General features: G+C 42.5%; 1 protein-coding gene across 3 annotated transcripts; it reads right to left on the reverse strand.

Annotated features, from left to right (window-relative positions):
• Nucleotides 1-2198: 2198 nt before the first annotated feature.
• TESPA1 (thymocyte expressed, positive selection associated 1) lies at nucleotides 2199-26872 on the reverse strand. 3 transcript variants are annotated; one of them, XM_081821777.1, is made up of 11 exons: nucleotides 26694-26872; nucleotides 24878-24970; nucleotides 17648-17862; nucleotides 17255-17329; nucleotides 16644-16686; nucleotides 10694-10743; nucleotides 10052-10105; nucleotides 9250-9286; nucleotides 8882-8980; nucleotides 6904-7112; nucleotides 4217-5251 (listed from the first exon to the last, which is right to left on the reverse strand). In XM_081821777.1, the coding sequence occupies exons 3-11, from the start codon at nucleotides 17808-17810 to the stop codon at nucleotides 4284-4286; spliced, it is 1698 nt and encodes a 565-aa protein (XP_081677903.1). In that variant the 5' UTR covers nucleotides 17811-17862; nucleotides 24878-24970; nucleotides 26694-26872; the 3' UTR covers nucleotides 4217-4283. The 3 variants fall into 3 exon arrangements, with proteins under 3 accessions (XP_081677904.1, XP_081677903.1, XP_081677902.1); XM_081821778.1 differs by lacking the exons at nucleotides 17255-17329; nucleotides 24878-24970 and adding an exon at nucleotides 2199-3323 and having other exon boundaries at nucleotides 4455-5251; XM_081821776.1 differs by lacking the exon at nucleotides 24878-24970.

The following is a 26872-nucleotide window of genomic DNA, read 5'->3' on the forward strand; positions in this document are numbered from 1 at the left end:
TCATAGCTTTGTGAAAAGATGATTAAACTAATGTATGGAGCATCTGAAAGATTTGGGAACCACTGTGACCCCCATCTCAGCCAAAGACTGTGTCAGTGAAGAAGAGATCTCTTAGTCTTCTAGGGAATCACAGAAGGGAAATCTGTGAAATCATTTCCTCATTTACCTGAGAGAATAAGTACATTTAATTTCTTAAAGTTACTGTGTTTCATTGAATCTGATAAGCCATCTTTTGCAAGACTCAATTATTTTATATTTCACTAAGGAGGAAAAAAATTAGAGACCTTGGCTGACATTACCAATGTTAAGACCCTTTCTATCTCAGAGATATTAAAATGTGGAAAAATGCACGCCCTAGAATAAGTGAGATACAGCATTTCTTTTTTTTAATTTAATTTTATTATGTTATGTTAGTCACCATACAATACATCATTAATTTTTGATGTAGTGATCCATTTCTAACCACAATCTCTTGTGCTGTGCTGAGAACCCATAACCCTGGAGGAAAATGGAATCTAGTTCCTTATCTGAAATATATAGTTCCTAGCAATATTTTCTCCCTGGCAATTCAGTTCTAATCTTTCTGTACACTGACAGTTGGCCAAAGGTGGGGCAGATGTGTGAGGGGAACTGGCTTCCTGGATATTGTAGGTATTGCCCGGAAAAGTGTAACCTGATAGGTCCTGCACCCAGCCTGCCTTGGTGGGTATCTTGGCATATTCTTGTGCGAGGCTGACATCTGCTGGACAAATAACACTTGAGCAAAGCTTTGCATTTTAGAATAAATTAGGTTATTGGCAAAGAAACTGTAGGGGCATATTCCACATTTTCTATTTTAATTTGATAAGCCTACCAGTTAATTTCCTTTTCAAATTCAGATGCTGTGGCTGAGTCTGAATGAGCTGTAGCATGAAAGCTTACCCTCAGCGCATCTTCAGTATGCGAGGGTAAAGTCCTTTGATTAAAGCAGTTATTCTTCACCCTCATGGTGCACCGGAGTCAATGTGATGGACTGTTTATAAAGATGGCACAGCAACCCTCCCATTCAACATGGCTTTTTGCACTGTGACCTTGCCACTCTGTTAAAGTGTAGTCTGTTTTCCTTCCCTTTGAATCTCGGTTGGCCTTGTGACTTGATTTAACCAGTAATGTGGTAGGGGGGACATGATGAAACTTGCCACACATCCGTAAAAGGAAGCATTGCAATTTCAGTTTTTGCTGAACATCCACATAAGACAAGCCAGACTGCCAAGGAATGACACAACACACGGAGAGGGCGCCCCCTGCCGCTCATCACCAATGTTCCAGACATGCGGGGGAGTCTATTTTTGACCTTTCAGTCCAGGTCAGTCAAATAGCCAAAACCAGCTGCATAAGGGAGCCCAGGTGAGACAAGCAGAAGAACCTTCCAGGAAACCCACAAAATAGTGACAAAAAAGAAACAACTTTTTCTTTATACCACTGCATTTTAGGTGGCTTCTTATGCAGCAATATGAAAGTTTTAAGAGAAGAAGAAACAATGATGCCCAAGTCCAAACCTTAGAGATTTGTATTTAAGTCTATTGATTGGAGTCCAGAAAAGAGCAATTCAAAAAAATCTTGTAGGATTGAGAATCACTGATCTAAATATTTTATGCCCATGATTACCTTTTCTAAAATCAGCAGCAGCTGCAGCAACATCCATTATTATTCTAATATGTTATATTACCTTCACACACTCCCTGTAAGGTGTTGAAACTCTACATCTCCTATTATGTAGGATAAAATTAAAGTCAGGTGAATTTTGCAAAATCACGGAATTAGTATAGTGTAGGTCATTTGACTCCATATCCTAAACTTTTCACAAATATATATATATATATATATTCAATATATTATATTGCTGCCTTCTGATATTTACCTCTTTTGTGAGTGACTACTGTATACATATAATTTATATCCCTGGAGATGAAAGTAATGAGCAAGAGAGAAAGAAGAGTGACTAGGGCCCTAAAATCACAGAGAATTAAAATTAAAAGAGCTAGAAGTGTAAAGATTTTGTGATGCTGGATAATTAACACTGCAAATTTAGAGTATTGACCCAAAATAAGTATTGGGCCGGGAAGTGCAATAAACTTAAGACGTTCAAAACAGAGGGAACTCTAAGCAAGACTCATTGACTTGATTCAAGAAGGATATCAATTTCTACTATCTTATAATATTTATTTATTTATTTATTTATTTATTTATTTATTCCTGATGCCATCTTCTCTGTGGTACTAGGGGATAGGTGGTAAAAACTATAGGAGCCTCATTTATACTCGGTTTAAATAACAGATCTTTAGCCAAAACATTCAAAGGTATAAGGGATACCTCTGATACAGTTAATGCTCAAAACTCATATCGAAAGGAAAGACATGTCAGCTGCAGTAACCACCTATGTGAGTTCCCTTGTCAGAGAAGGAGAGCTATGGATGTCAGGTCCTCACTGCAGGAAGGAACTCAGAGCCTAAGGGAGCATGGCTGTGAGATACCTGGAGTCTTCCCCATGTGGTGATGTTGGCGGATTAGAATGTAGTTATGAGCAGGAGCCGGGATGAAGCTCTTTATGGTTGGTTCTCATCTGTTAAAACAACTATAGCAGTGCACTTCTCAAACTTCAACATGCAAACAAATCACCTTAGGATCTTGATAAAATTGTGATACCTTAAATCTGAGGTGGGGTCTGAGATTCCACATTCCTAACAAAATCTCAAGTGATGCTAATGCTGCTGGCCTGCAGACTACAGTTTGAATAGTAAGGTTATACATTTCTAGAACCCTAGAACAGTTCTCAGACGGTTGCCAGACCAGCAGCATCAGCATCACCTGGGAATTTGTTAGAAATGCAGCTTCTTGGGCCCTGCCCAGAGCTTCTCAATCAGAAACTCTGGGATTTGGGGCCCAGATATTTGCATTTTAGCAAGCCCTCCAGGTGAGGCTAAAGTCTGAGAACCACTGATCTAGAGAAGTATCTAACCAGCCATAATAGAATCATCTGAGGAGCTTAAAAACAACAACAAAAAATCAGGCACTGATTTCCATGCCATATCAATGAAATCAGAATCACAAGATGTGAGACCCTTTGTTGTGGGTATTTAAAAAAAAAAATCTTCCTGGGTAACTATAACATGTAGCCAGGTTTGAGACTCACTGCCTGAGGGAGGGCAGGAGGGAGAGAGAAAGAAAGGAGAGAGAGAGACCCACTTACTTCTCCAGTCTTTGCCAGCAAAAGTCTGATACAGGTGGGGGTGTCTGGGACTGTTGGGCCAGCAGCTCTCTTCCTCCTCACTGTGGCTTTGCACCTGTAACCAAGATCCCAGCAGAACTCAGAGCCAGTGCATAGAGGTGTTGGATGGCAGGTAGCCGTAGGGGAAAGAGGCTGAGTGTACTTGAGAGACTCGGCTTCTTCTCTTGTGGCAGGAATGCGGTAGTGAGGAAGGCAGGAGTTGAGGTGCAGCTGCTATGTCCAATGAGAGGTGACATATATGCGAACAATATTGCAAATTATCACAGGTTCTCTTGTGGCAAGGATCTGAGAGCTTTCCCAAGGGAGCTCAGCACTTGATGCTAGTATTGTCACTAGTCCCAGGCAAGAGGAGTCTTGAGTTCTTGAGAGTGCACAGGATGAAGAGTTGGTGGACCGACAGGACGTGTCCACCTGGATCCTGCACTACTCCTTCTAGAACATGCTCTGGTTACATAGGATACCCGAATATGCTGCTCAGATGCCCTCCAAGTCTGCTTCAGGGAATTGCACTGGTTTTGCCTGGTGTCTGTTGTCTTAAAGGGTCAACCTCTCTACTAGTGTATGCAGCCCCAGGCATGAGTGATGACCAGTAGATGGCTATTTTTGTGGGTAGAGGGTGTGTGGCTTTTGGATATGCAGGCTGGGTGCTCACACATCTATGTGCAATGTCCCTAATGGTTTAGGACAGATCTGGGCATGGGAAGAGAAGGCGCTAGGCCAGAGCTGGGGAGTGGCTCTGCCTACACTGCCATGTTCTAGCACAGAAGTGCTAAGAATCTGAGAATATTAACTTTGAACCTGGACTTCCACGTCTTTATGGTTATATATTTATTAAGGTAGAAGAGAGCATATTTTATTTAATAGTGTTTAGCTTAGTGTATAACCAACCTCTATTTGTACTCTGTTGCGGATTCCACAAATAATAGAGCGAGGTATGCTTGATGAGGAACTTCAATGAAGATCAGATCAGATGAGGAATTAGAAAAGCTCTGAAAACCTGGATGATCTTAAGAAATCAAGCCCATTTATCTTTCTCCTTCTCTATTAACCTGTTCCCAAAGGTTTCTGAATGTAATTCAAGAATTGGTATATCTGGTGAGGACAGAGAGCCTGGATTCCCTTTTCTGAAAGGCAAGAATCCAGAACCTGTCTCTGCCAGCCTCTCTCTTGCCCCCAACCCTCTCACCTCCTCCAAGTCACAAGTGTCCTGCAGCTGCTGGGTTAGAGATTGGTGCAGTGCTGGTTGCTCTTGGCTCTGCTGGATGATGGACAGTTCCGATGACTTAACCGTCCTGCTCATGGGATTCCTCTGAAACAAGCTCTTTCTTGCTCTGCTCTTTCTTTTCCAGAAAGTCTCATCCTTGGCCAAATGGACTTCCTTATTGGTGGCTTGTAGACCCCACAGCTCTCTCTTTACCGGTGCAGGGTCTGTGCTCCACTGTAGATCTGCTCCGGGCAGAGAATGCCTGCAACAGGTTGCCTCTGGTTTAGGATCCAGAGTTTGTGATGGTGCTTGCATTGGGGACAACACCTGCTGTGTTTCCTCTTTGGGGTAAAGGGCACATGGACCAGAAGAAGTGGGCAGCATTGCATCCCTGATGAGGGGCACAGGATCTTCCTCTGAGCCTGGCCCAAATCCAGGGTCTTGCTGGAAGACCAGCTTCTCTCCTCTCACTCTGTCCATCACTTCCCACACCACTTGGTCCAAACTGTTCCTTTTGGGGATATTATGGGATGGTGACAGCCGATCTCGGGGGCTTGTATACAGGCACATCTTGGAGATGGCTTTCCGGAGGCGCTCTCTGGGTGAGTGAGGTTCAGGTTCTGGAGCCAGAATCCTGATGGATGGCACATCAGTTGGGTTGTAATTCCAGAACATGTGGGATGGTGTGAACTTTTGGACAGGTGTCTTAGACACATAGGAGTAGAGACAGAAGAAGGCATCAGCAGTGACCGCCAGTGTTTGCACCTGCTTAAACCTGCCTGGGCACAAGGGTTGAAGATGGTGAATCTGGGGCGCATCAGCAAATTATCTCTTGTAAGTCTTCCTTCAATAGCCTTCCTAAGGCTCAAAATTCAGAAGGAAGATGCCATTTTCCCCACCAGTGTTTCTCCCATTTAGATTTCTCACACCCAGGACCCCCTTTCTTGACTTTCTTGACTTCTTGACTCCCATCCCGAATAGATATTTTACTTCAGTCCAAAAATTAATTCTGTATGGGATGAGAAACTTTTCTATATCTTGGTTTCACATATCCTTTCTGCTGTCAGTATATTCTAAACAATGGCTTCGATTACTGTTTGCTTTAGATGACAAACATGACAGAAAAAAGGACAAAACCAACCTCATTTTCTTAGACAGTAACAAAACTTCAGGGTTCTAGAAGGGAGTATCAACAAATTGGGAAAATGGCAATTACTAGCCAATGGATTAGGGTACAGAAATTTTTATGTCATTTTTTTTTTAAAGTAAACTCTATGCCCAATGTGGGGCTCGCACTCACGACTTTATCATTCAATTAGACCTTGCTTCACAAAGTGTGGTCACTAGTCCAGAAGCATTGGCACTGCTTGCAAACTTGTTATAAATGTAGAATCTCAGACTGTATCTCAAGCACTTTAACAATACCATTTGGTAATTCATACGGACATCCATGTTTGAAAAGCACTGTGATAAGCCATACATCTCTTAAACTGTAAGCTTCCAAAAGGCTTAAGAATCATGTTCCTCTTGTCTAGTCTGTTCTTCCAGAATTTAACACCTAGTTATGTTCATGGCACATAAAATAAAATCAATCAATTATACTCTAATTTTAGTGTGCATAAGAATCATCTAATGTTGTGAAAATATTCCAACTCAAAATCTTTGTTGCAACAGGTAGAGCTCAGGAGCGTGGTTTATCAAGCTTATCTTAAGTTGAATCTGATGCAAAGAATCTGAAATACAATCATATTGGGGGTGTAGAGAATATAATTTGAAACATATTCTAATGTATAGAATCAAATAGAGTCTTTTATGCCTCATCTAGCTAGAGAAATCCTCTCATATCTTTCTTTAGTATGAAATCAGGACAACTTAAATAATTGTTTCCCTGGATGTGGTCTAAGGATTATACATAAGAATCCAGTGTGCTTGTTTAAAATAAATACTCCTGAGCCTTTCCCTCTATGGAAAAAAAACTTATGAATATGAATTTTTATAAAGTCCCTGGACAATTTAACATATCTAACTTTGAGAACTTTGAGAACATTGCCCTAAAAGGAAATGATTTTAATACAGTGGCTGTACAAAAACAAACAAACAAAAATACAGTGGCTGTAAATGGGGAACATTCTACTGTTCCAACTGAGAAATAAAAACAGGGATAAAATTTAAAGACACTATTCTCTTTTGATTCTGCTGAAGGAAAGAAGGCCTAAGAAAGCAATAATGAAATGAGGTCTCTTGATGACTAGTTCTTTAAGAGGGAGAAGCATACATCAAAGTTCTCCATCTTCACTGAAAACAACATGCCAGGAAATAGACACAGGAGACAAAGGGTGGAGTGAAACTGACTGAGAGAAAGTAGGATCTGGAGCCACTGATCCCTGTCGTGAATGGCAGAGAAGTGGAGCAGATCCATGGGAACACTCACTGGCCAGCATGAGGCAAGGGTCCTCCATCTCTATCCTCTGCACCTGGGCCTTCAGGAAAAGCTGGAAATCGATGCCTTTGGCCTGAGACGGGGTGGTGAAAAATCGGGCAGGAATCCGCGAAGTGTCCTTGTGGTCCTCTTGGCCAAAGCCCAGACTGAAGAGGACATCCTCTGCATCTTCTTGCACCTTGTCCAGAATCTCAGAGATGCTGAAAAGAGGAAGTTTGGTAAATAGGGGCAACTTTGAGTTACAGGGTCATCCAGAGTATTTAAGAAACGTGTCAGGAGACTATCTTTCCGATCATTTCTCTACCTTCCATTCTGACTTTGAGAAAAACTTTCACTTCTTTGAACCTACATTTTCTGTCTGAAACGTGGGAATGACAATCCAGCCTTGGTTTAAAAAACTGAATTAGATTCTATCACAGTACTTTATATATTTTTTAAAGATTTTATTTATTTATTTGAGAGAGAGAGAGAGCAAGTGAGAGCATGAGCCGGGGGGAGAGGTAGAGGTAGAGGGAGAAGCAGACATCCTGCTGAGCAGGGAGTGGGACACAGGGCTTGATCCCAGGACCCCGGGATCATGACCTGAGCCAGAGGGCAGACATTTAACTGACTGAGCCACCCAGGTACCCCTATCGCAGTACTTTAAACATCATAACATAGGAATGAAAATTTGCTATGAGAGGGATTTGAAGAATCAAAAGCATTCTAGATTTAAAGAAATCTTGTGGTTATGTTATTAACCAGTCATTTCCCACCTGCACACACTATGGTTTGGCTGGCTTTTGCCAAGGGCTTTGCAGCTTGCTCCCCAGCTTCACCTCATGGTTGTGTGGGACATCTAGGCAGAAAGTGTGTAAGAAACACAAAATTCTTTTTATTCTTACCCTGAGGGTAAAAATTAACCAGTGTAGGTATGTTCAAAACCTGATTTTGAAAGGTAGACCCCTTCGTAGCACTATTTTCAGGACAGAAGCCCTGCATTACAGATCAAGTTCTCTCTGTCTCTCTCTTGGTATGGTACTCACATGTATCTACATCCAAATCTGTGTACCACCAAGCTGGGTGACATGAGAGCTCAATAACTACCCATTCCACAGAAATAAGTCATGGGGATGAAAAGTGCAAGATAGGGGATATAGTCAGTACTACTGTAATAACATTGTATGTGACAGATGGTGACTACCCTTATCGTGGTGAACACAGCATAATGTATACAATTGTGGAATCACTATGTTGTGCACCTGAAATGAATACAACTTTGTATGTTAAGTGTATTTCAATAAAAACATGCAGATATCGAGTCTCATCTCCAGAGATTCTGACATAATTGAAGTGGGGTGTGGCCAGGGCTGTGGCTCAGTAAGGACAAATCACTACAGATAGTTAGTTACATGGCTAATAAATCCAAGGACTGGGTCTCAAATTCAAACTTTGACACCGAATTCCAAATACTTTCTATTATACCACATTAGTTTTCATCACTTTCCATCTTGTTTTAAAGTTATTTGCATGTGCCTTTTGTTCACCGTATTTGATTGCTGAGCTCCTGGGGGCAAGCACTTTGCTTCATCTTTTTCAATTCCACATAGTAATGCCTGGCCTGCATTAGGGGATATGATATTGCCCTAGTGAATTAATATTTTATTGTTTCATTCAATCAACCAATCAATACCTTCACTGATTGTTGATTGAGCACTTAATTGTAAGTCCAGGGACTATGATGATCCCCATGCTACACCTGCTGGGGTACAAGGTCACCTCTATTTTACAGAGCATCCAGCTCTGAGCAGTAGATTCCTCCACATCCCCCAGTGTTCTTGAAGCAAATATGATCATACTTCTCCAGTATGTGAGTGTATAAAACCTTCAGTAAGAGATCCCAGAAAAAAATAGACAATGGTTCTTGGTTCCATTCTCTTGGGCCTCTCCTCTTCCCCACCCTTACACCCCTGCCAAATCCAGTACCTACCTTGAGCTAGTCTTGTTGGTGCCACCAGTCATGCTGCTGGAAGCCAAGCTACAGCCAAGATCGAGGAGCTGCCAGGGCCGGGATGGGTCTAGGAAACTCCTGCAGGGATCAGAGTTGATGTTACCCTAAGCTTGTAAGCAGTCTGCACCCTGGATCCAAGACATGTTCTGCTGGGCATATTTACTCCCTGCTGGGTACCTTCTATCATCTACTGGGAAAACTCAGTCTAGGGCCTCATTCCTGGTTGGAAAATCTCACTCTCTTTTGTGACTCTTGAGCTCTTTATTTTTCATCTGTCTCTGATACCTACACCAGTTCAGTAGTTCCTGAAGAAGACATCATTCAGTCTGGGTGAACCTAACACTTACCTGGAGAAGACTTTGCCATTGGTGGCCAAAAGTGTGGCTGGACAAGGAACAGAAAGGCAAAGAGAAAGTTAGAAGGGAAAATGAAAATCACCTAAGCTGCCTCTCTGAATGTAACACTTAGCCCCCTTCACTCCCCTCTGCCACTACTACAGGCTAGCTGAACCCCATGAACTCTGTTCTTTGTGGGAGTATCTAAAGTTCATCAAACATAGACCAGGACGGGGGGGGGGCAGATATGGCAGGGAGCAAGTGGTCCTGAGCCTCCGAACTTATACACCATGACTGGTGTTGAGGCAAGAGTTTCTCTGTCCCGAGGAAGAGAACATCATTCAGCCCTCTAGGCTAGTGTTCCTGCCCCACTGCTTGAGTCTCCACAGGACCCAGGAGACATTGTTAGGTTTCTATATCTCCATCCTTTATTCAAGCTCTTCTCTCCTTTAGTGTGGTCTCCTGCTTACACCCAGTGTTCAGGCTGCTTTGGGTTTCCTATACAGACAACAGTTTCAAAGATGTCTGGGCAAACAGTGTTATGGTGATTTTATGTGTTGTCTTTCCAGGGGACAAATGAGAGCCCTAATAATGGACTGGTGGATGTCATGTCAGGCTGGTGAGGAAGTATTTCTGGGCACACGAAGCTTTAAGAGCTTTACATTAGATCATAACGAGACTGCTCTTTCCCTACAGGTAAAACCTCAGGGAATGGGTTGCTTCTTTCTACAGTTTCCCCCTTTCATTCTACCCTTAATTTATCTCCTGTTTAGCCTCTTCCTTGATTCCAATGTCAGAAGGCTGTGCCACTTACCCTCTGCTCCTAGGGTCAAGTCATCTTCAAAGCTGGTTCCATGGCTGAGGCACCCTGTCAAATAAAGCAAAGGTCACAGAGAATAGGCTTGTGCTCACACACACACACACACCCCCCCACACACACACACCCCTGTATATATGAACATTTATAACCACGTAATCACGTCAGACATCACATTTGCAGAACTTCCCCCAGCTCTACATGTACTACCTCAGAAATCACATTCATATTTTGATTTAGAAAGACATAATCACTTGTAATTAACCTGTCCCCTATATCATATAGTCGTGGACACAATCCTCTGTCAGATAGTGAGCACATGGGGGTGTGTACTCACACACATCTTATAAAGCTCTTTTCCCATAGCAGTGGTTGTTAGCTGAGCAACCACTAACAGAAGATAGTCTTTAAGCGTTGGTCAGCCTGTCAGCTCTGAGGCAATGTTTACTCCATCTTTTGGATCTCCTGGACTGCCTTGTGACCACCAATAGGTGTTTTGCAGACAGTGAAAAGGCAGTCAACATTCTTATGCCTGCATATGCACGTGCGTGTACATAAACACATACACACACACACACACAGAGCCATGTCACTATCCAGGTAGAAGAACAACAGAAGAAAGAACAGAGCTGTACTCACCATTGTAGCTTGACTGTCCTGTTTCCTCAAAAAACCCTTCTTCAGAGTATCTGAGGACCAAAAATAATCTTACAGGTGGGAAACAATTATATTTTCCAACGGGCTTTTTCCTCAGATGTGTCCCACAAGTTCACACAATTTTCCAATGAGATTCAGCAGTATTTAATTGCTTCTAGGTTGAAGCAAACTAAGAGTAGTTCCTTGACAAGTTCACCAAAGTAGCCAGGGGAAGTGGGACTGGAGAGCACGGGATTTTGTGCTGCACCGTACCATGTTTTTCGCACACGTGTACGCACTGTAGAGTGGGCTGCCATTGTACTGACCACACTGTCCACAGTCAGCTCGGCGAGCAACAAGTCTACAGGTGCTTGGTAAAATTGGAAAGACAGAATATAGAAACAAAACCAGAGAAATACATTTATATAAGCAGGGGTTTGGGGCCATCACAGATACTGATATTTTTCAACTTTTAGGAGGTCAACTTAGCTCCCCACACCTTCTTCCTTTTCTCTGAGCAGGTTCTTGCTGATGATCATATCTCTCAGGAAGCAGCAGAAACGGCATCTTGGTTACAGATTGTAATTTTACATTTTAAGATAGGGTCTTATCAAACTTTTACCATCTCCACAAGAGGAATAGACTGAAATCAGCATACAGGGTGGCAAGAAACAACTCAGTTTTACAAACAAGGAAGAATTCTGTGTCTAAAGAAGGTGAGTAAAGCAGTCTATGGAAAGTGGTGAACTGGAACCACAGCTCCTGGCTTGCATTCCTGCTTCCTGGCTGCTGTTCTGTTCTCAAATATTACACAGGGGACTTGGATGCCTCGCTATGATCATTATCTAAGTCCGCTTCAAGGACTAATGTGTTATGGGTTTTATAGAGTTCATTTTCCTGAAAGTTTTTAAAAGGGAAGTTGCACATGATGCTTTGAATGTAATCTCCGTATGTAATCACTCAATGAAATGTTTAATAATAGCAATGGGTTTACTAATTGAACACCTGTAGATCAAGCTGTGTTTAAGTTTTACAAGATAAATCACTGCATGTGTAGACATCTTCTATTGATGCTTTCCTTTCAGTAGTGAAAAATCAACCATGTTTTCCAAAATCTGCATTTTTATGTCTTCGTGAAAAAAAAAAACTGTACATCAAGGTACATTATAAAACGTGAAACAATATTCAAGCTAACTAAGAATGGGTAACTCTAATAATATAACTAGAACTACAAATGTGGCTGCTTTTCCTAACATAATTACATAAAAATGTATTTTAAGATAATATCACAAGCATAAATGTTAGCCTATAGACCATTACAAATATCAGTAGCAATTTATATTTACTGTTACTCCAAAAAAACCACCGTAACTTATATAGTCAACTATTAGAATACTGAGATTTACTCTTGTATTTAACACTTGGCTGCAGCTACACATTAATGCAAGGGCCAAAGCTGACTGTTATTGTAACTACAACTAAAACACACTAGTATTCCACTGTCTGCACTCAATGGAAATGCCTGTATTTGTTCACCAAAAGAAATAATATTCATAATAACCCAGAACTGGGAGACACCAAATCTCTGTTGTAAAATGGATAAATTATATGATAAATAAACAATTTACTGCTTCACAACAATAAAAAAAAATGACTTGTCACTGCATGCAAAAACATGGACGAACATCACAAACATAGTGCTGAGTAAAAGAAACAGACATAAAACACTACATATTGAAAGAGGTACTAACTTCCAGTTATAAAATACATAAGTCATGGGGATGAAAAGTACAGCATCGGTACTTTAGTCAATAATATTGTAAAAACTTGGTGTGGTAACAGATAGTGACTACACCCATCATGGTGAGCATTTCATAATGTATACAATTGTTGAATCACTATGTTGTACATCTGAAACTAATAAAATATTGTAGTCAGGTATACTTCAATAAAAAATTAAAATTAAAAAATACAATAGCACATATTGTATGATTCCATTTATAGCAAGTTTAAAAAGTGCAAAATTTTTCTATGATGTTATAAGTCAGGTTATTGGTTACCCTTGGAAGCAGGGTAGTGAATGGAAGAAGACCTTCCAGAAGGAGACTTCTGGAATGCTGGTAATGTTCTGCTTCAAGTTTCATGGGCGTATGTATTCTCTTTGAGAAAATTCATGGGTCTTCGTTTATTTTTCAGTAAGTATTTTATTTTTCAGTATAACTTACATGGCTATTATTTTAACAGCTTTGTTGAGGCATAACATACAAAGAAGTGTACATATTGAACGTATACCATGTTAAGAGATTGGACATATGCAAACACCCATGATATCATTACCAGTTAAGGTAACAGACATATCCAACATCTCCCAGAATCTCCTTGCTTCCCTTTGACTTTTTTTTTTCTTGAGGTAAAAACATTTAACATGAGAGCTACCCTCAGCCAATTTTGAAGTTCACAATACTGCACTGTTAACCACAGGTACCATGTTGTACAGATCTCTAGAACCGACTGACCCAGCATAGCTGAAACTCCTCAGAGTCCTCAACTCCTGTTGAGTTGTACTACAGTTGTATTAAAAAGAAAAATGCTATTGATACATACGTTATACTTCAATAAAATTTACATTAAAAAAATACCACTGATAGGGGCACCTGGGTGATTCAGTCGGTTAAGCATCTGACTCTTGATTTCGGCTCAGGGCATGATCTAAGGGTCGTGAAATTGAGCCCCGCTTCCAGCTCTGTGCTCAGCGAGGGATTTGCTTGAGATTCTCCCTCTCCCTCAGCCCCTCCCCCCGCCCATGCTCTCCCTCTCTCTCAAATAAATAAATCTTTAAAAAAATAAAAGAAAGCTTCCTCCTGAAATTAAAAAAAAAATACCTCTGATAAAATTTCTGGTTTGTCCAAACAAAACTCAGTACCATTCACTAGATACAAATTTTGTTGGGTGTTCTTCCTACATTTCTCTTCTCTAGTTGTGCCCTAGCAGGCAGATACGTATTCTCTGAGGACCAGCCCAGGATGAGCCTTGGGACAGTAGGCTGTGTGTGTGGAATCTATCACAGAAGTATGGACATGCGCCTGGATCTACTGATCGAACTGAAGTTGATTTAAAACTTCATAGCCATTGCCCAAGTCCCAGGTCTTTCATAGGTTATTGCTTAGGGCATAAAATTGATGGCTAGGGACTAGATCTATAGCTGCTCCTCCCTCTCTGTCTTCCACTGAAAGATCCCTTAGCATCATTTCAAGTCTGAAATAGAAGAGCCAAGGTACCACTCCTCCTGTATACCCAATTCATAAACAAAAGTAGGAAGGAGGATCAGATTGTGAGAAGGATGTGACTATTTTTAGGTTCTTCCAGCAATTTCCATAGGTTTTGCCTGCAGAGATTTAAGCTAAGGTCCACACAGAAGATTTTGGGGCTCCTAACCCTACCTCCAATGATTCACAAGCAACACATTCATGTCCTAGAACCTCCCCTGAGAGCCTTAAGAGGAAGAAGCAAAAGGACAGGTAAAGATATACATGATCTTGACCTGCAGCAGAATGGTCTGCCACTAGATTCAATACACTGAGAGACACTGACTCTCAATCACCCAGGAAGTTGGTGGGCTTTCTTGGAGAGCTTGTCAGAAAACAAAACCGTCTTGCTACCGGAGGATGTCTGTTTGGCATTGGAAAGAAAATGGGAACTATACAGTCTTGAAGTAAAATTTGAAAAGTGCTTCCCAGGCACCTGTCAACAGAGTGGACAGATGTCCAGTGAATGTAGGTTCCTTGTTCATCTTCCTTCCTCTGTGGCCTTGACAGCCTAAGAACTGAACACTGTGTGACTCAGAATGGCATATCTGGAATGCCTTTCCCCCCTCTTCTTCATCGTCTATTATCACAATCCACTGTTCTCTCGCTACCATCAACCATCATCAGCCTTTAATTTTTCTAATTTTCCCATATAACTAAAAAGCATTACATATATACTAGGGAGGATTAGAAAATAGAGAAAATGGGAACTATTTTATGAACCTAAACTCCCCCTGCAGAGACAAACGTGTGTTAAGAGACTTTCCTGTGCGCTTTTCAAAGTGTAAATATTAACATTTTTTCAACACATAGAAAGGGAAAGAAAATGTGATAGACACCCTTGCACTTGCCACCCTGTTTTCACACATGTAAATGTTTTGTCATGTTCATTTCTGATCTCTGTTAATAAAAATATAAATATAATATTAAAAATATAACTAAAGTTTCATTTTACTCCCATTCCTTCCTACTTTTTTCCTTCCCAGAGATAATCACTATCATAGAGTTGGTGTGTATCACTTCTGGACATACTTTTCTGAGAAACAACGAGATTTAGACAGATAGATCCTAAGTCTACAGGCAGAACTATTTTAAAGTAGCACAAAGCCTCTCCTTTATAAACCTCACCGCTCACGTTTTACTACAGGGCAGAGAACACTTGTGCATATGTTATCTCATTTAAATCTCACAAGAAACTTTGAAACATTATTATTCTAGTCTCCACCTTTTGGCAAGGAGTCTGAGATAGAAGGAGTTTTGGTTTTTTTCTGACAAGTGCTTACATGGATAGTTAGCACAAGGGTAGGCTCAACTCTTTGAGCCTTTTGACTCACCAGACCACTTTTTCAGCACAAGTTTTGGGTTTATCTCTGTGGAATATAGGTGGGGAAAGGTAATCTCTGGAGTTTACAATCTTATATTCCTGTGAATTTATTCTTTTCAGCTAGAATGTAGTATGTTTGAAGTCAAGGAGCATATTTTAAACTCCTTGGCCCCCTTCTAAGCCATTTAGACAATCAGACATCAGCAAATGCGCTGTCAACAATTAGTGATGTATACTGACTCAAGAGTAGTTAATGACATAAAGACATTAGCTGACTGGTTCTCCTGTAGATACCAGGCGAGGCATTCCAAATCCTAGGACAGTTGTGACACACCAAAATGTGCAAACGTTCCTATTACCACCATCCCTTCCCTTCCTGAAATTTGAGGACCCTTCAGGGACTGTGAAGTCAATGAATTGTGAACCAGGTCAGGACAATAAGGGCAGTATGTTTTGCAAACCCACAAAAACACAGAATAAATCCTTCCTGGCATTACCTTCTGGGGCAGAGTTGAAATAAACAGCCCTAGATCATTCAGTGCTATTTATTTCCTACCAAATAAGCAAGGATGGCGTTAATGGATGAGTTCAGATGAAAGGCTATATAAAGTTTGGAACATTCCTGGAGGGGAAAGAAGGAGCAGGCAGGAGTTATAAATTCTCAGAATTATCACACAAATGATCAGGCTTAAATAGGGCACAGAAGCTTTCCCTCTGTGTCTGGGTAGACTGAGTCTAAAATGCTACTGATGAGGTGTGGGGCCTCCTATTTTAGTGTTTCTGAGGAGGGAGATACTGCATTTTGCCTTCAAGTACCTGCTCCCGTTCTTCACTGCTTTGAATAACTGGGCTAAACCTTTAGCCCATCATCCTGTGTTCTGTAGTAGAAATAAACACAGTGATGAATTCCTGTGATCATAAGAACAATGAGGTGTCTAACTCCTCTTTTGTTACACAGTGTAAGACTCCAGTCTGAAGGAGAAGCGAAAGAATAGGGATCTGCAACTCAGCCCAGACAGTCCCCAGAGCTGCGCATTTCCGTCATTCTGGGCTTTCGACCGCATCCAGACTGGATTTCCAGACCCCCACCCTAATTTCGTCTCAGCCCAGAGTAAACTTCATTTACAGCCCAGGCCCAGTTACAGGTAACACTCACCCCAAACCCTTATAATCTGCCCCTGCCACCCCCCACCATTTCAACCTCACTTCTAATCGTTAGGCCCAAATCAAACCCGTTTCCCCGCCTCTGAGTTCCCAAGAGTCAGTGCCTGCAAGCGTATCCACACATCTGCCACATTCATTACCAGGGCCTTCCAGCACTTACCCGCAATCCTGCAGCCAGTCTTCAATCTTGTTGACTGGATTCCCTGGAAATGTCAGAGGTCAGAGCACTGTGAGAGCTGAAGGAGGTCAGACTTCCTCCCTGCAACCCACCTCCTTCCGCAAGTGTGTCCTTATGTGAGACACGTCCTAAGACTTTCCCCCCCATAAAACTTTTCTTTAAGATAGGAGAGGAATACACCCATGTATAAAAATAGTGACTGCTGCTTCTCTCTCTGCCTCCCGCCCCCTTCCTCCCAGAACCTGGAAAATGCCCAGGATCACAGGCCCACTGCTCCCTTCTCCCCAAGGTTTGGGAACAGGGGTGGATCTTTCTCCTTAAAATAAAATAAAAAATAAATAAAAAGAAAAAAAAAAACAACAAAAAAATCACAATCTCGGGTTCGTGCTTTTGTTTTTTGCCAGATAAGCAACGATGGGTTTATTTATATGAGGGTTTTTTTTTTGTTTTTGCTTTGTTTTTGTTTTCTTTAACTTTTATGTTTGTAGTCTCATTCGAACCTCAAAGAAACTCTGAGAGGCATGGAGGAAAAGTACTACTACGACTTCAGGTACCACCACTTCCATTAGACAAATATGGGGTAAGTGACTTGCCAAAGGTCACACCACTTGCTAGCAGCAGAGTTGCAGCCAGAGTCCAGGTATCCAAACTGAGCATCACTTTGTTGCCTAAACAAAATAAAAACACCCCAAAGCATTCAAGAGAACCCTGACCTCAGGCCCTCATAGACAGCTTCTTGGGATGATGCAAAAATGTGCTTTATTTTTCCTCATCTTATGCCTATCTCTCTCTCTCCCGTAATTTATATTTTTTATTACTTTACTCTTCTGCCTTTAAATGCATTGAACCCATCAAAATGAGCCTCCCTGAAGGCCCAGCCTCAACAAGGGACCCGCTGCAGACCCTCTGCAGACCTGTGGCTGCTGGTACCTTTCCCCCGGCACGAGGCCACGTGCAAGGCTGTCTGCTGCCTAACTGCCTCTTACCTTCCTGGAAGACATCATCCAGGCTGGCAGGCTCAGGACCTGAGACATCTTGCAGGGCAGCCGCGGCCTCCTCCTCCAGGACCTGGGTCTGCCAGTGGCGGCTCTGCCGGAGCCAGGCCCGCCGCTTCTCCCAGGATGTGGGGCTCAGCACAGAGCCCTCCATGGCCCCAGCTCAGACTTCAGGGTCTCCCGGCACAGGAATGCTGCTCTGAGAGCTGAAATACAGCGATCACTCCCCCATCCTCTGTTCAGAAACTACCCCAGGACTGCCCCAACACCTTCCCAGCTCTGAATGAAGGAGCATGACCCCTCTGCCCATTCAGGAAGGGGGGGGGGTTGTCCAGCCCTTCCTCTGTCTCCCCCTACCCCTGCACCCCTTCCCCCCAGTGCTCTGACATATACCAGGGCAAGTGTTTCAAATCAGCAAATCTTGGAACTTCAAACATCTTATAACTTAAGGGACATTGAGAAAGTTCTTCTAACTTAAAGAATTGCTACTTCTCACAACGACTGGCATATTGCCTTAGAAAACAGCTTTCTTTAATCCTTAAGAATGTTGTCTCTCAGACTCTCCCACTATAATTAGAATATCTTTAAATCGGCAATTGATAGAATTCACTCTATTTGTTCTTCCGAAAGATACATGAAGAATTCCCAGATCTCAAATTTTAGACAACTTCTCCAAGGTGCCACAGCCAGGATGTCACTCCAACTACTGTCATTCTGAGTCTGTTGTTTGTTTTGTTTTGTTTCCTGTTTTATATATCAGGGGTCCACGTAAGATTTCTCTTGGGAAAAAAAAAAAATCCCATAATACAAACAACAGGGAGACCTTGCCTTACTCAATGAGCAGTCATGACCCTCAGGGTCATTCCTTTTTAATTTGTCAACGTGGGTTTCTCCATAGCTAGGAGTTAGCTCCTCAGTTCACTGATGCCATGCATATTTCATTTAACACTGTCTGCTCAACATCTCTGTGTTCTTCCAAAAGATACGTTCTGATGGCACTAGCCACTTATTCAAAGAGGAAGAAAGAGGGGAAGAAAATCTCAGTTGTCCGACTAGGACTTAAAAAGCCTTGAGGCTAATGTACATTCATTGGCTGATGCTCCATCCTCCTGCCTCTCCCTCGCCTGCCACACTCAGCCTGCTACAGTGGACACGGAGGAGCCCGACCAGTGCTCTTCAGTGGCTCATCCCTCTGCTCCCCGGAGCTGCCGTCAACAGCTCCATCCTCATAGCTGTGCTCTTAATTGTTGCAGTAAGGCAAAGCAAGAGGAAAAAAAATAAGAAGAGTGCCAGTTTCCAGAGACTTCTATTCTTTAAAGACTTCAACACAAAATCATTAGGGAGGCGTGGAACCATGGAGGCCCTAAAATAGCTGTTTTTTGAAAGGACCATCCTGAACCTAAAGCGCCTTCCTAGGGCAATAAAATTTTTTGGATGCCTCTGCTTGCTAGAGACAAAACATATCCAGAGAAGAATGATACATCTAAATTCTTTCACTTCGGGTCCAGCCCACCGCCCAGTCTTCTCCAAGGAGAGAGGTTGTTAACCCTGAGCACCTGGCTCTTTGTCCACTGCCTGGGCCTTTTAAGGGCAATTAAATGAATAAATTCAGCTTGTGACACAGGGAAACCACAAAGGGGGGACGCAGAGAAAACTTGCTCTTCAGTCAGAGCTCTTGCGAGGTGATAAAAGAGGATGAAACTGCCACTAGAAAGAACTTAGGAAATCTAAAAAGCCTTGGTCAGGTTTATTTACCTAGTTCTACACCTTCAAAATATTGAGTAGGTTGGTGTCAGTTGGTCCAGAAAAGAAAATGTCAAAGGCTGACTTGCCTACTGTCTTTAATTCCCAGAGTAAATGGACCTCATCTAAATCATAAGAACTCTTCAGCTCACAAAGAAGGACTTTTTTGGTAATGAGGGGAATTTAAAAGGAAGGCAGGAGGGCAGGAAGAAAGGAGGGAAGGAAGAAGGGAAGGGGGAAGATGAAAGGGGGAATGAAGGAAGAAAGGAAGGAGGGCAGGAAGGAAGGAAAGAAAGAAAGGAGGAAAGACGGAAAGAAGGAAGATGTGACTCCCACACTTTACTCTGCCACTTGCTAGTGGTATAACCTTGGAAAATTCGATCCCTTTCTCTGGTCTCAGTTTCTCAACTGGGACATTATGCCCTAAAATTTGATGCTTCTGGTATTTTAATGTGCCGTTTTATAGCTGAACCCCCATAATGCTTAGTGCAGTTCCAGAATCTCGCTAATTGAGATGCTAGATAGAGACCTCTACTTGGGTTTCGACATCCTCTGTGATACGAATCTATTCTACATTCGTCCTACATCTTTGAAAATACGTTGCATGCATATAGGCTAATTTCCCCTTTGCCCCCTGAAAATGCTTATCTCCTTTTAAATCTTATGCTTTTCTCATGTTCTTTTCCCTCTCCATCTTCCTGTCCCTCAGCCTTTGACACATTGCACTTTTCAAAGCCCAGCTCTTAGCAAACCTTCTTCATGAAGTCAAAGAAAAGATGCAAGGCACATCTAAGCTAATCTCAAATGTGGCAGACTGGACGTGGGCCCAGGGAATTGAACAAGTTCATTTCCCCCTGATCTCTGCCACAGAGACCTGTTCATGGTGTTATATGGGAACAAGATGAACACAGTGATATTATGAGGGAGGGAGGAATAGAACTGTCTGGTTAGAGATCCCAGGAGGAAGCTATGTTGCTGAGAGATAAGAAACTGGGTATTCTTTGTGGGAATCTGGAGGAAGCGGCAAATGATATCAGGTAAGCCCATCAGCGGTGACAGCTTTAAAAAGAATTGCAGGATGGGTGCATGCAGATGGCACCTTTGAAGGTCTTGGGGCTCCTTGTAATAGAGAGGGGGGCCCGGACATAGTTCCTTCAGATGAGTCATACAAACACGTAAACCTATATGTACAACAGAGTTGGGAGCAGCAAAAAGAGTAGTGACTAAGAATCAGAGTAGATGTGAGCGTTCTTTTTTTTTTTTAAGATTTTTAAAAAATTTATTTATTTGAGAGAGAGAGAGCACAAGAGGGGGAGTGTCACAGGGAAAAGCAGACTCCCTGCCAAGAAGGGAGCCCAACGCTGGGCTCGATCCTGGGACTCCGGATCATGACCCTGAGCTGAAGGCAAACGCCCAAGCGACTGAGCCACCCAGGTGCCCCAGATGTGGGCATTCTTTTAACCTTTTGGTCCAATTCATTGACCTCTGGCAAGTCAGTTAGGTTTCCTCCTTGGGCAGCAGTTTCATCCTCTTGAAAATGAATTGGCAGGAGTCAATGTTGTACAAATTTGCCTTCAATACCAATGCATCTGAATTTATTCTAGTTGAGTTTGAAATATCTGTATGGATAATACCTGGAAAAGAAAATGTTTTTGCATGGTTTTCCCCAGAAGCATTAGGAAATGGTCCCGTGGCCTCCGGTGTTACTTCCCATTTGGCAGAGTCCCTTCCACAGCGACACTGATTTCTGAGGTGCCTGCACTTCCAACTTCCACGGACTCAGGAAAGTGTTGAGTCTTGAATGGGGGAGGCCCAGAAGGAGCCCAAAGGAGTGTGATTCTGTTAGGCATTGCTCACTGAGCTCCAGCACTGTTTGAACATTTCCGCTACTTTTCCTTTACTTTATGCAGTTTCATCCACCTCCCCCTCTATCCAGACAAATTCTGTCTACACTTTGAAGGCCTATCCAAGTCATCTCTTCTCTTCCCCACCTCTAACAACTAGCACATATACTCATACCACATGCGGCAAGAGGGAAGCTGTCACCCGTCTGGTCACCATGCCCCCTTCCTTGTAACCCCTCCCCCAAGCCCCATCTCAGGACCCAGCAGGGTACCTGCAGCAGGAGGGGCTCAGCAGATGCTGTACCTGCAGAGGAGCGAGAATCATGCCGGTGCTGAAAAATTATCCTCATTTAGTACATGTCATGGGACAGGGGCTCCCGACTCTCCACAGGGTCTCAAATCCTAATGTATATGTATTTTTATACCTTGTAGTGAAGAGAAAAGAGGCTTGGGGCATAGTCACGCTGATCTTTTGTTGATGAAACATAGGGGTCACACTGAATTTTATAAAGCTTAAACTATCAAATCCTTTAAATTTAAAAAATATTTCTTCAGAGTTTTCCATTCGAAGTTTCCACTCCTTGGTCAGAAGTTCCTTCTGGAATCTGAGAACCATCTTTCGTGATGCTGGTTTATTGTATTTAATCTATTGTATTTGATATTATATTTAATCTAACTCCTGTGAGGAAGGAAGTCCTAGGCTGCTGGTATTTTTTCCTACTAACTGCCCACCCCCCAACCCAAAAAACTCCACAATGATTCTATTGCTATTTGCCTGAATCACTCTTTAAAAGCCTTATTTTCCCTTCTGCTCTCATTTGCAGCCCTTTGTCCTTTCCTCTTTCCTACATATCTCTAGAGGTTCACTCCCTAAATATTTCCCCACAATGTGGCCAATGTTCTGGAATCTGACTACAACAAATAGAGCAGGAGGGAATTCTCTTTGTTTTGAGGATGTTATAGTTCAAAGCAGAAATTTCAGCTGACAGGATCGAAGTTAGACAAAAGAAGATTCAGGAGTTACGAGCTTGGAAAGGAGTATCTTCTAACACAAATCATCAGCAGAAGCAGCAAGTGTAGTAGCAGGAGCAAACCTTTATGGGTCTGTCGTTATTACTGCATTGAGTACACCATATACCTCCAGTCTGTGTTCTAAGGGATGTAGTCAGAGATTCTGCATATATTAACACTGGCCAGTCAAAGTGATAGGTGCTAAAACAACTGGGATGTACAGAGTACTGTATATTTATCCATAAAACCTTCCTGTAAACTATTTCACTTAATCCTGACAATCACCTTTGAGCTAACTATTGTTATGCGAAGCTCAGGGACATATGTGACTTATCCAGGCTCATATAATTAGGATCTTATAATGTTGAGAATTAAACTCAGGTTGGTCTGACTCTAGTTGTATGGTCTTTCCATTAATTATAGAACAAGAAAATAGCCTAATATCTCCACCCAAGTATCAGTGGCACATATAATTTGGGATAAAAGAAAGGAGAAACTATTTCAGTAAATTCTCCATTTCACATGCTACATAAATTCTCCACTTTATAGCCTCGTATAGAAGAGGCAGCATAAACCAAAATTAATTTACTCTTGGCTTTATGATAATCTTAGTGAAGGAAGTGTTGCTTTGTTTGGTTATTAGCATAGTTTTCCTTCCTAACTCCCAACTAGATTATGTGAAGCAATTTTGCCTTTGTCGGGCTCACAGAGCAGTTCAGCAGCAAGGGTCCAACTAGGTTCTGGTTGAGAGGAAAAGTCTGCCTGGGATTCCACATTGCTTCCAGATTTTTGTGCCATTCAGAACATTTAAGGATGGTTATAGAGCAGCACAGACCAATCAGAGTTGACAGCAGTCACAGCCCTGTAGCTGGGTCCTACAGGTATATGGCATTGAGTTTCTGGTGCCTGTCTGGGGAACCTTGTGGGAAGAGCTGGGATTGTCGGGTTGCTCATGGGCACTCAGTGAGCTGGGGGCAATTGATACTTATCATAAACTGGTATGGAAATATTTTAACCATCATTATGGGTCTACCAATTTGTACCTGCCAAATATCAGCTCTGCTTACAGGTGTCTTATGGGGATATTTTTAAGGGGTCCAGTAAGGAGGGCCAACTCTTGAGAAGGAAAACTGTAGGAAGAGCAAGGGCCTTGGGATCAGAGTTAGCCTTGTTTGGAATCACAGTTCTATCTACTTAATGCATATGTACCTTGGTAAAATCACCTTTCCCCTCTAAACCTAAGTTTCTTCATATGTAAAACAGGTAGTAACACAACTTGTTGGGCTACTGGGGGCTAATATCAGATAATGGATATTAAGTCCCTGAAATATAAAGGAAGGGCTTAATAAATGATAGCAATTATTATTGTTAATTTTCCCTCAGTCTAAACCATTCACTAAAGTCAGAACACTTTCAGGAATAAGAAGGAAGAAGGAGTGAGCAGCAGGATACAGTAGTGGATGTAAAATCCAGATGCGGAAGGAGGGACGCTGCTGTTGAGCAGAGATAAAACATAAACTGTAAGTAGTTCCTTCCTTCTTACTTTATGCCAAGAGGGATCCGAGAGATCATCTAATCCTGGTCAGTCATTTTGAAAAAGAGAAAGGGGTGGGGGTGGAAAGAAAGTGCAAAGAGAGAGAGGGGGAGAGGAAGAGAGAGGGGAAGTTTATCTGAAATCACATAGACTATTAAGGTTGTAAATGGGACTGAAACTCACAAGATCTGAGCCCCAGGTCTATGCTTTTTCCTTAAATCACACTGCCTTCCTCATGCCACTCTGGTTTCCACTCTGGGCCTCCTCCCAGGAACACGTATCAGACAGACCTCTGATACTCTCTTCTGTCTGTATTGTGCCTACACCCAAGCAGGGCATGTAAACTGGCACTGAGAGTGAAAACAAGCGTGGGAGGAGAGAAAAAGGAAGCAGAGTTTCCATGATGGGGCCCATAAGACCTTCTGCATCTTATCCGCATTTACAGCCAAGATAGGCACGTATCACTGCCATTGCAAAGGGCTGTGGGAAATCCCAGGACAGCCATTTCTCTGTAGATAGGACAACCTCCACCTCAAGCCAGGTTGGCTGCACCCTGTTCAGCACACACCCTCAACCTGTGATATGCTCTCACATTCCTTCACAGACAGGAAATACATTCCTAATTTCTAGTTCTCTTCTATATCACTGCAGTTGAGAAGACCTTCAGAACGAAAATTCCCCTGAGTATAGCATTTGAGCATTCTGAGCCTCCTATGGTCTAAAGCAGCAAGTCAGTCTATTTCAGGGAAAAAGGGGGATGTTATTTGATAAATAATATGAAGAAAAATTCCAATGAATGAATGTAACTAGTTTACCCTCCTCTCTTACCCTCTTTCTCCCATAAATAATTTCAGCTGAGTAAATACTGAAAGAAGACCATCTAAAACCTCTTTTGCTCTCCATCCTTTTCTTCTCTATGCCCACTTCCACATTTGAATGAGTTTTATGGAAGGCTCGTAAAGTTCCATGGGAAACATTAAAGTTATACATTTGGAAAAGGGTAATCCTGTGCTCTCCGTGTTGGGAGACACTAAATTTTTTCACCTGAAAGGGATACAAAGACAGCAGGATGAAGAAACATCCGTTTACCTGCCCTGGTTTGCAGATGGCTTGGTCTGGAGACAGGAGTGAGGGTGAGTGGATTTCTTAGTTCGGTGAATCCAAGTCTTCAATTCTTCAGTCCTGTTTGCATGGGAATGCAACTCTTTCCCTCAGGTGCTCATTTTAATTCTCCCCTCTTTTTCTTTCACAATGGTCTACACCCTTTCTTATCAGAGTCTGGGTTTAGGCCTTTCTGCATTGGGCTTGGGTGTAGGTAGGGTACTGGAATACCCACTTTGGTTTTGTCCTTTAGGTGGAAAGCAGAAGAGTTGCGAGTTATCAAGTGGCCGTAAGTGTCTCATCTTTTTCCCTTACTGGAGCCCAGGGTGGACCCATGAGTCATGATCTAAGCTGGGACCAAACTTCCTCTCCAAAACTCCATTAGAATACGAGTCATTCTCTACTGGAAACCCTGAACTAAAAATGAGTGTGTTGATTCCCAGGGCCACTATGTGATGCTTAATCCCAGGGCTCCATCCCCCTTTCAGGGACCAGGGGAAGTTATGAGAAACAGTATTAGTAGGGCTGTGAAGAGTTTCTAAACTCCCCGGGGTGCCCGTGAATAAGAACTCTTTTGTTAGATGTCCTTCAATCCCTCTTGTTGTATCATCTGCTTGTTATCTCTGATAATATTCTAGTAGAGAGAGATAATAAACCCGGCCTATACTCCTCCTAGTAATGCTTCCTGTTACAGGAGAATCACACCAGGTTTTTAGCTCCAATCACTCAAGCCTAACAACTGTTAATCTGCAGCTTGGACACACAAGCTGAAAGCCTCCAGTCTCCAACCTGATAACCTCAGCACCTGCCACATACTGTCTAAAAAGTCCCCTTGCCCAGACAGGCAGCCATTTGTGATAGAGTCACTAGTACTTATAAATCTTCATGATCTTATCAAACCATTTCTGGGGGGCTCTTTTATCTTGTTGCTGTTCTGTGTCAGACACCCGCCTCTTCTCCACCCACTGGAAAGCTCAGCAGCACAGCAGGGGCCTGGGAAAACCCCAGTGTGGAGGATCTTTCCCCTCCTCTACCTTCCCCAAAGGTCATATAGGTGGTGACATGCTCAGCTCGGCTGCCGCTAAGACAAGGGATGTTGGAGGGGCACAGACGCTCCCCCACCTGCGATGATGTAAGTCATTAAGTGGTCACCGTATCCCTATAGCCATCTCTGAGATGTACAGCCTGAGAAGCAATCCCCACAGGTGGTTATCCCTCTTGAGCCTTCCAGTTAAATTGGCCTGGCACTGTCCAATTGTGTGACTTCTTCCTTGTGTCTACTCCCAGCATATCTTGCTGTAGCTTATCTCCTGGCCAGCTTTCTTCTGCAGCTTTGGAGGAGAGTAGTCACAGCCACACAAAACAGCACTGATTTAGGCGAGGTGTTCCCACTAGTTCACAGTTACGAGCACTAGAATGGGATCTGCCGTGAAGTGAGAAACTTCTCCTTGAGAACCTTTCAAAGTTACAGCACAAGGGAGCATAGCAAGACAGAGAGGAAGTTCCCACATGAAAAAGGTGAAACATTCCTAAACAGTAATTCACACCATCAAAAGAACCCATGTTTTGTGATTCTATATAGAGTACCTCTCCCGTAATAGGAAGAAGGAAAAAAAAAAAAAAGTAAAGAGTCCTTTTTGTTCGGAGAGGCACAGTCAGGGATTGAAGTCAGGGATGTGGGAGATTTTCTCCTGATTTTTCCCTTTTCTTGGCAACCTGATTTCTCTCCTGCCTGTTTTCTCCTGTCTCCCGGCACCATCCCAAATCAGTATAGTCTTCAAATTAAGGTGAAAATTATACTCACCTGTCCACGGGTAGAGAGCAGAGTTTGAGGCATAGTGGTTAGCAAAGTGGGGCCAAGCCCTTCCCAGGTATGGGGATCTGAGTGAGGACAGTGACAAAGTATCATATTGTATGTTGTACCTTTCTCTCTGTCCTCATTAAACTGCTGTTGCCAGCTCAGAAAGGGGAAGCGGAAATGAG

This window comes from Leptonychotes weddellii, chromosome 5 (assembly GCF_054177405.1).
Source record: "Leptonychotes weddellii isolate Sample4059 chromosome 5, ASM5417740v2, whole genome shotgun sequence".
Classification (NCBI taxonomy): Eukaryota; Metazoa; Chordata; class Mammalia; order Carnivora; family Phocidae; genus Leptonychotes; species Leptonychotes weddellii.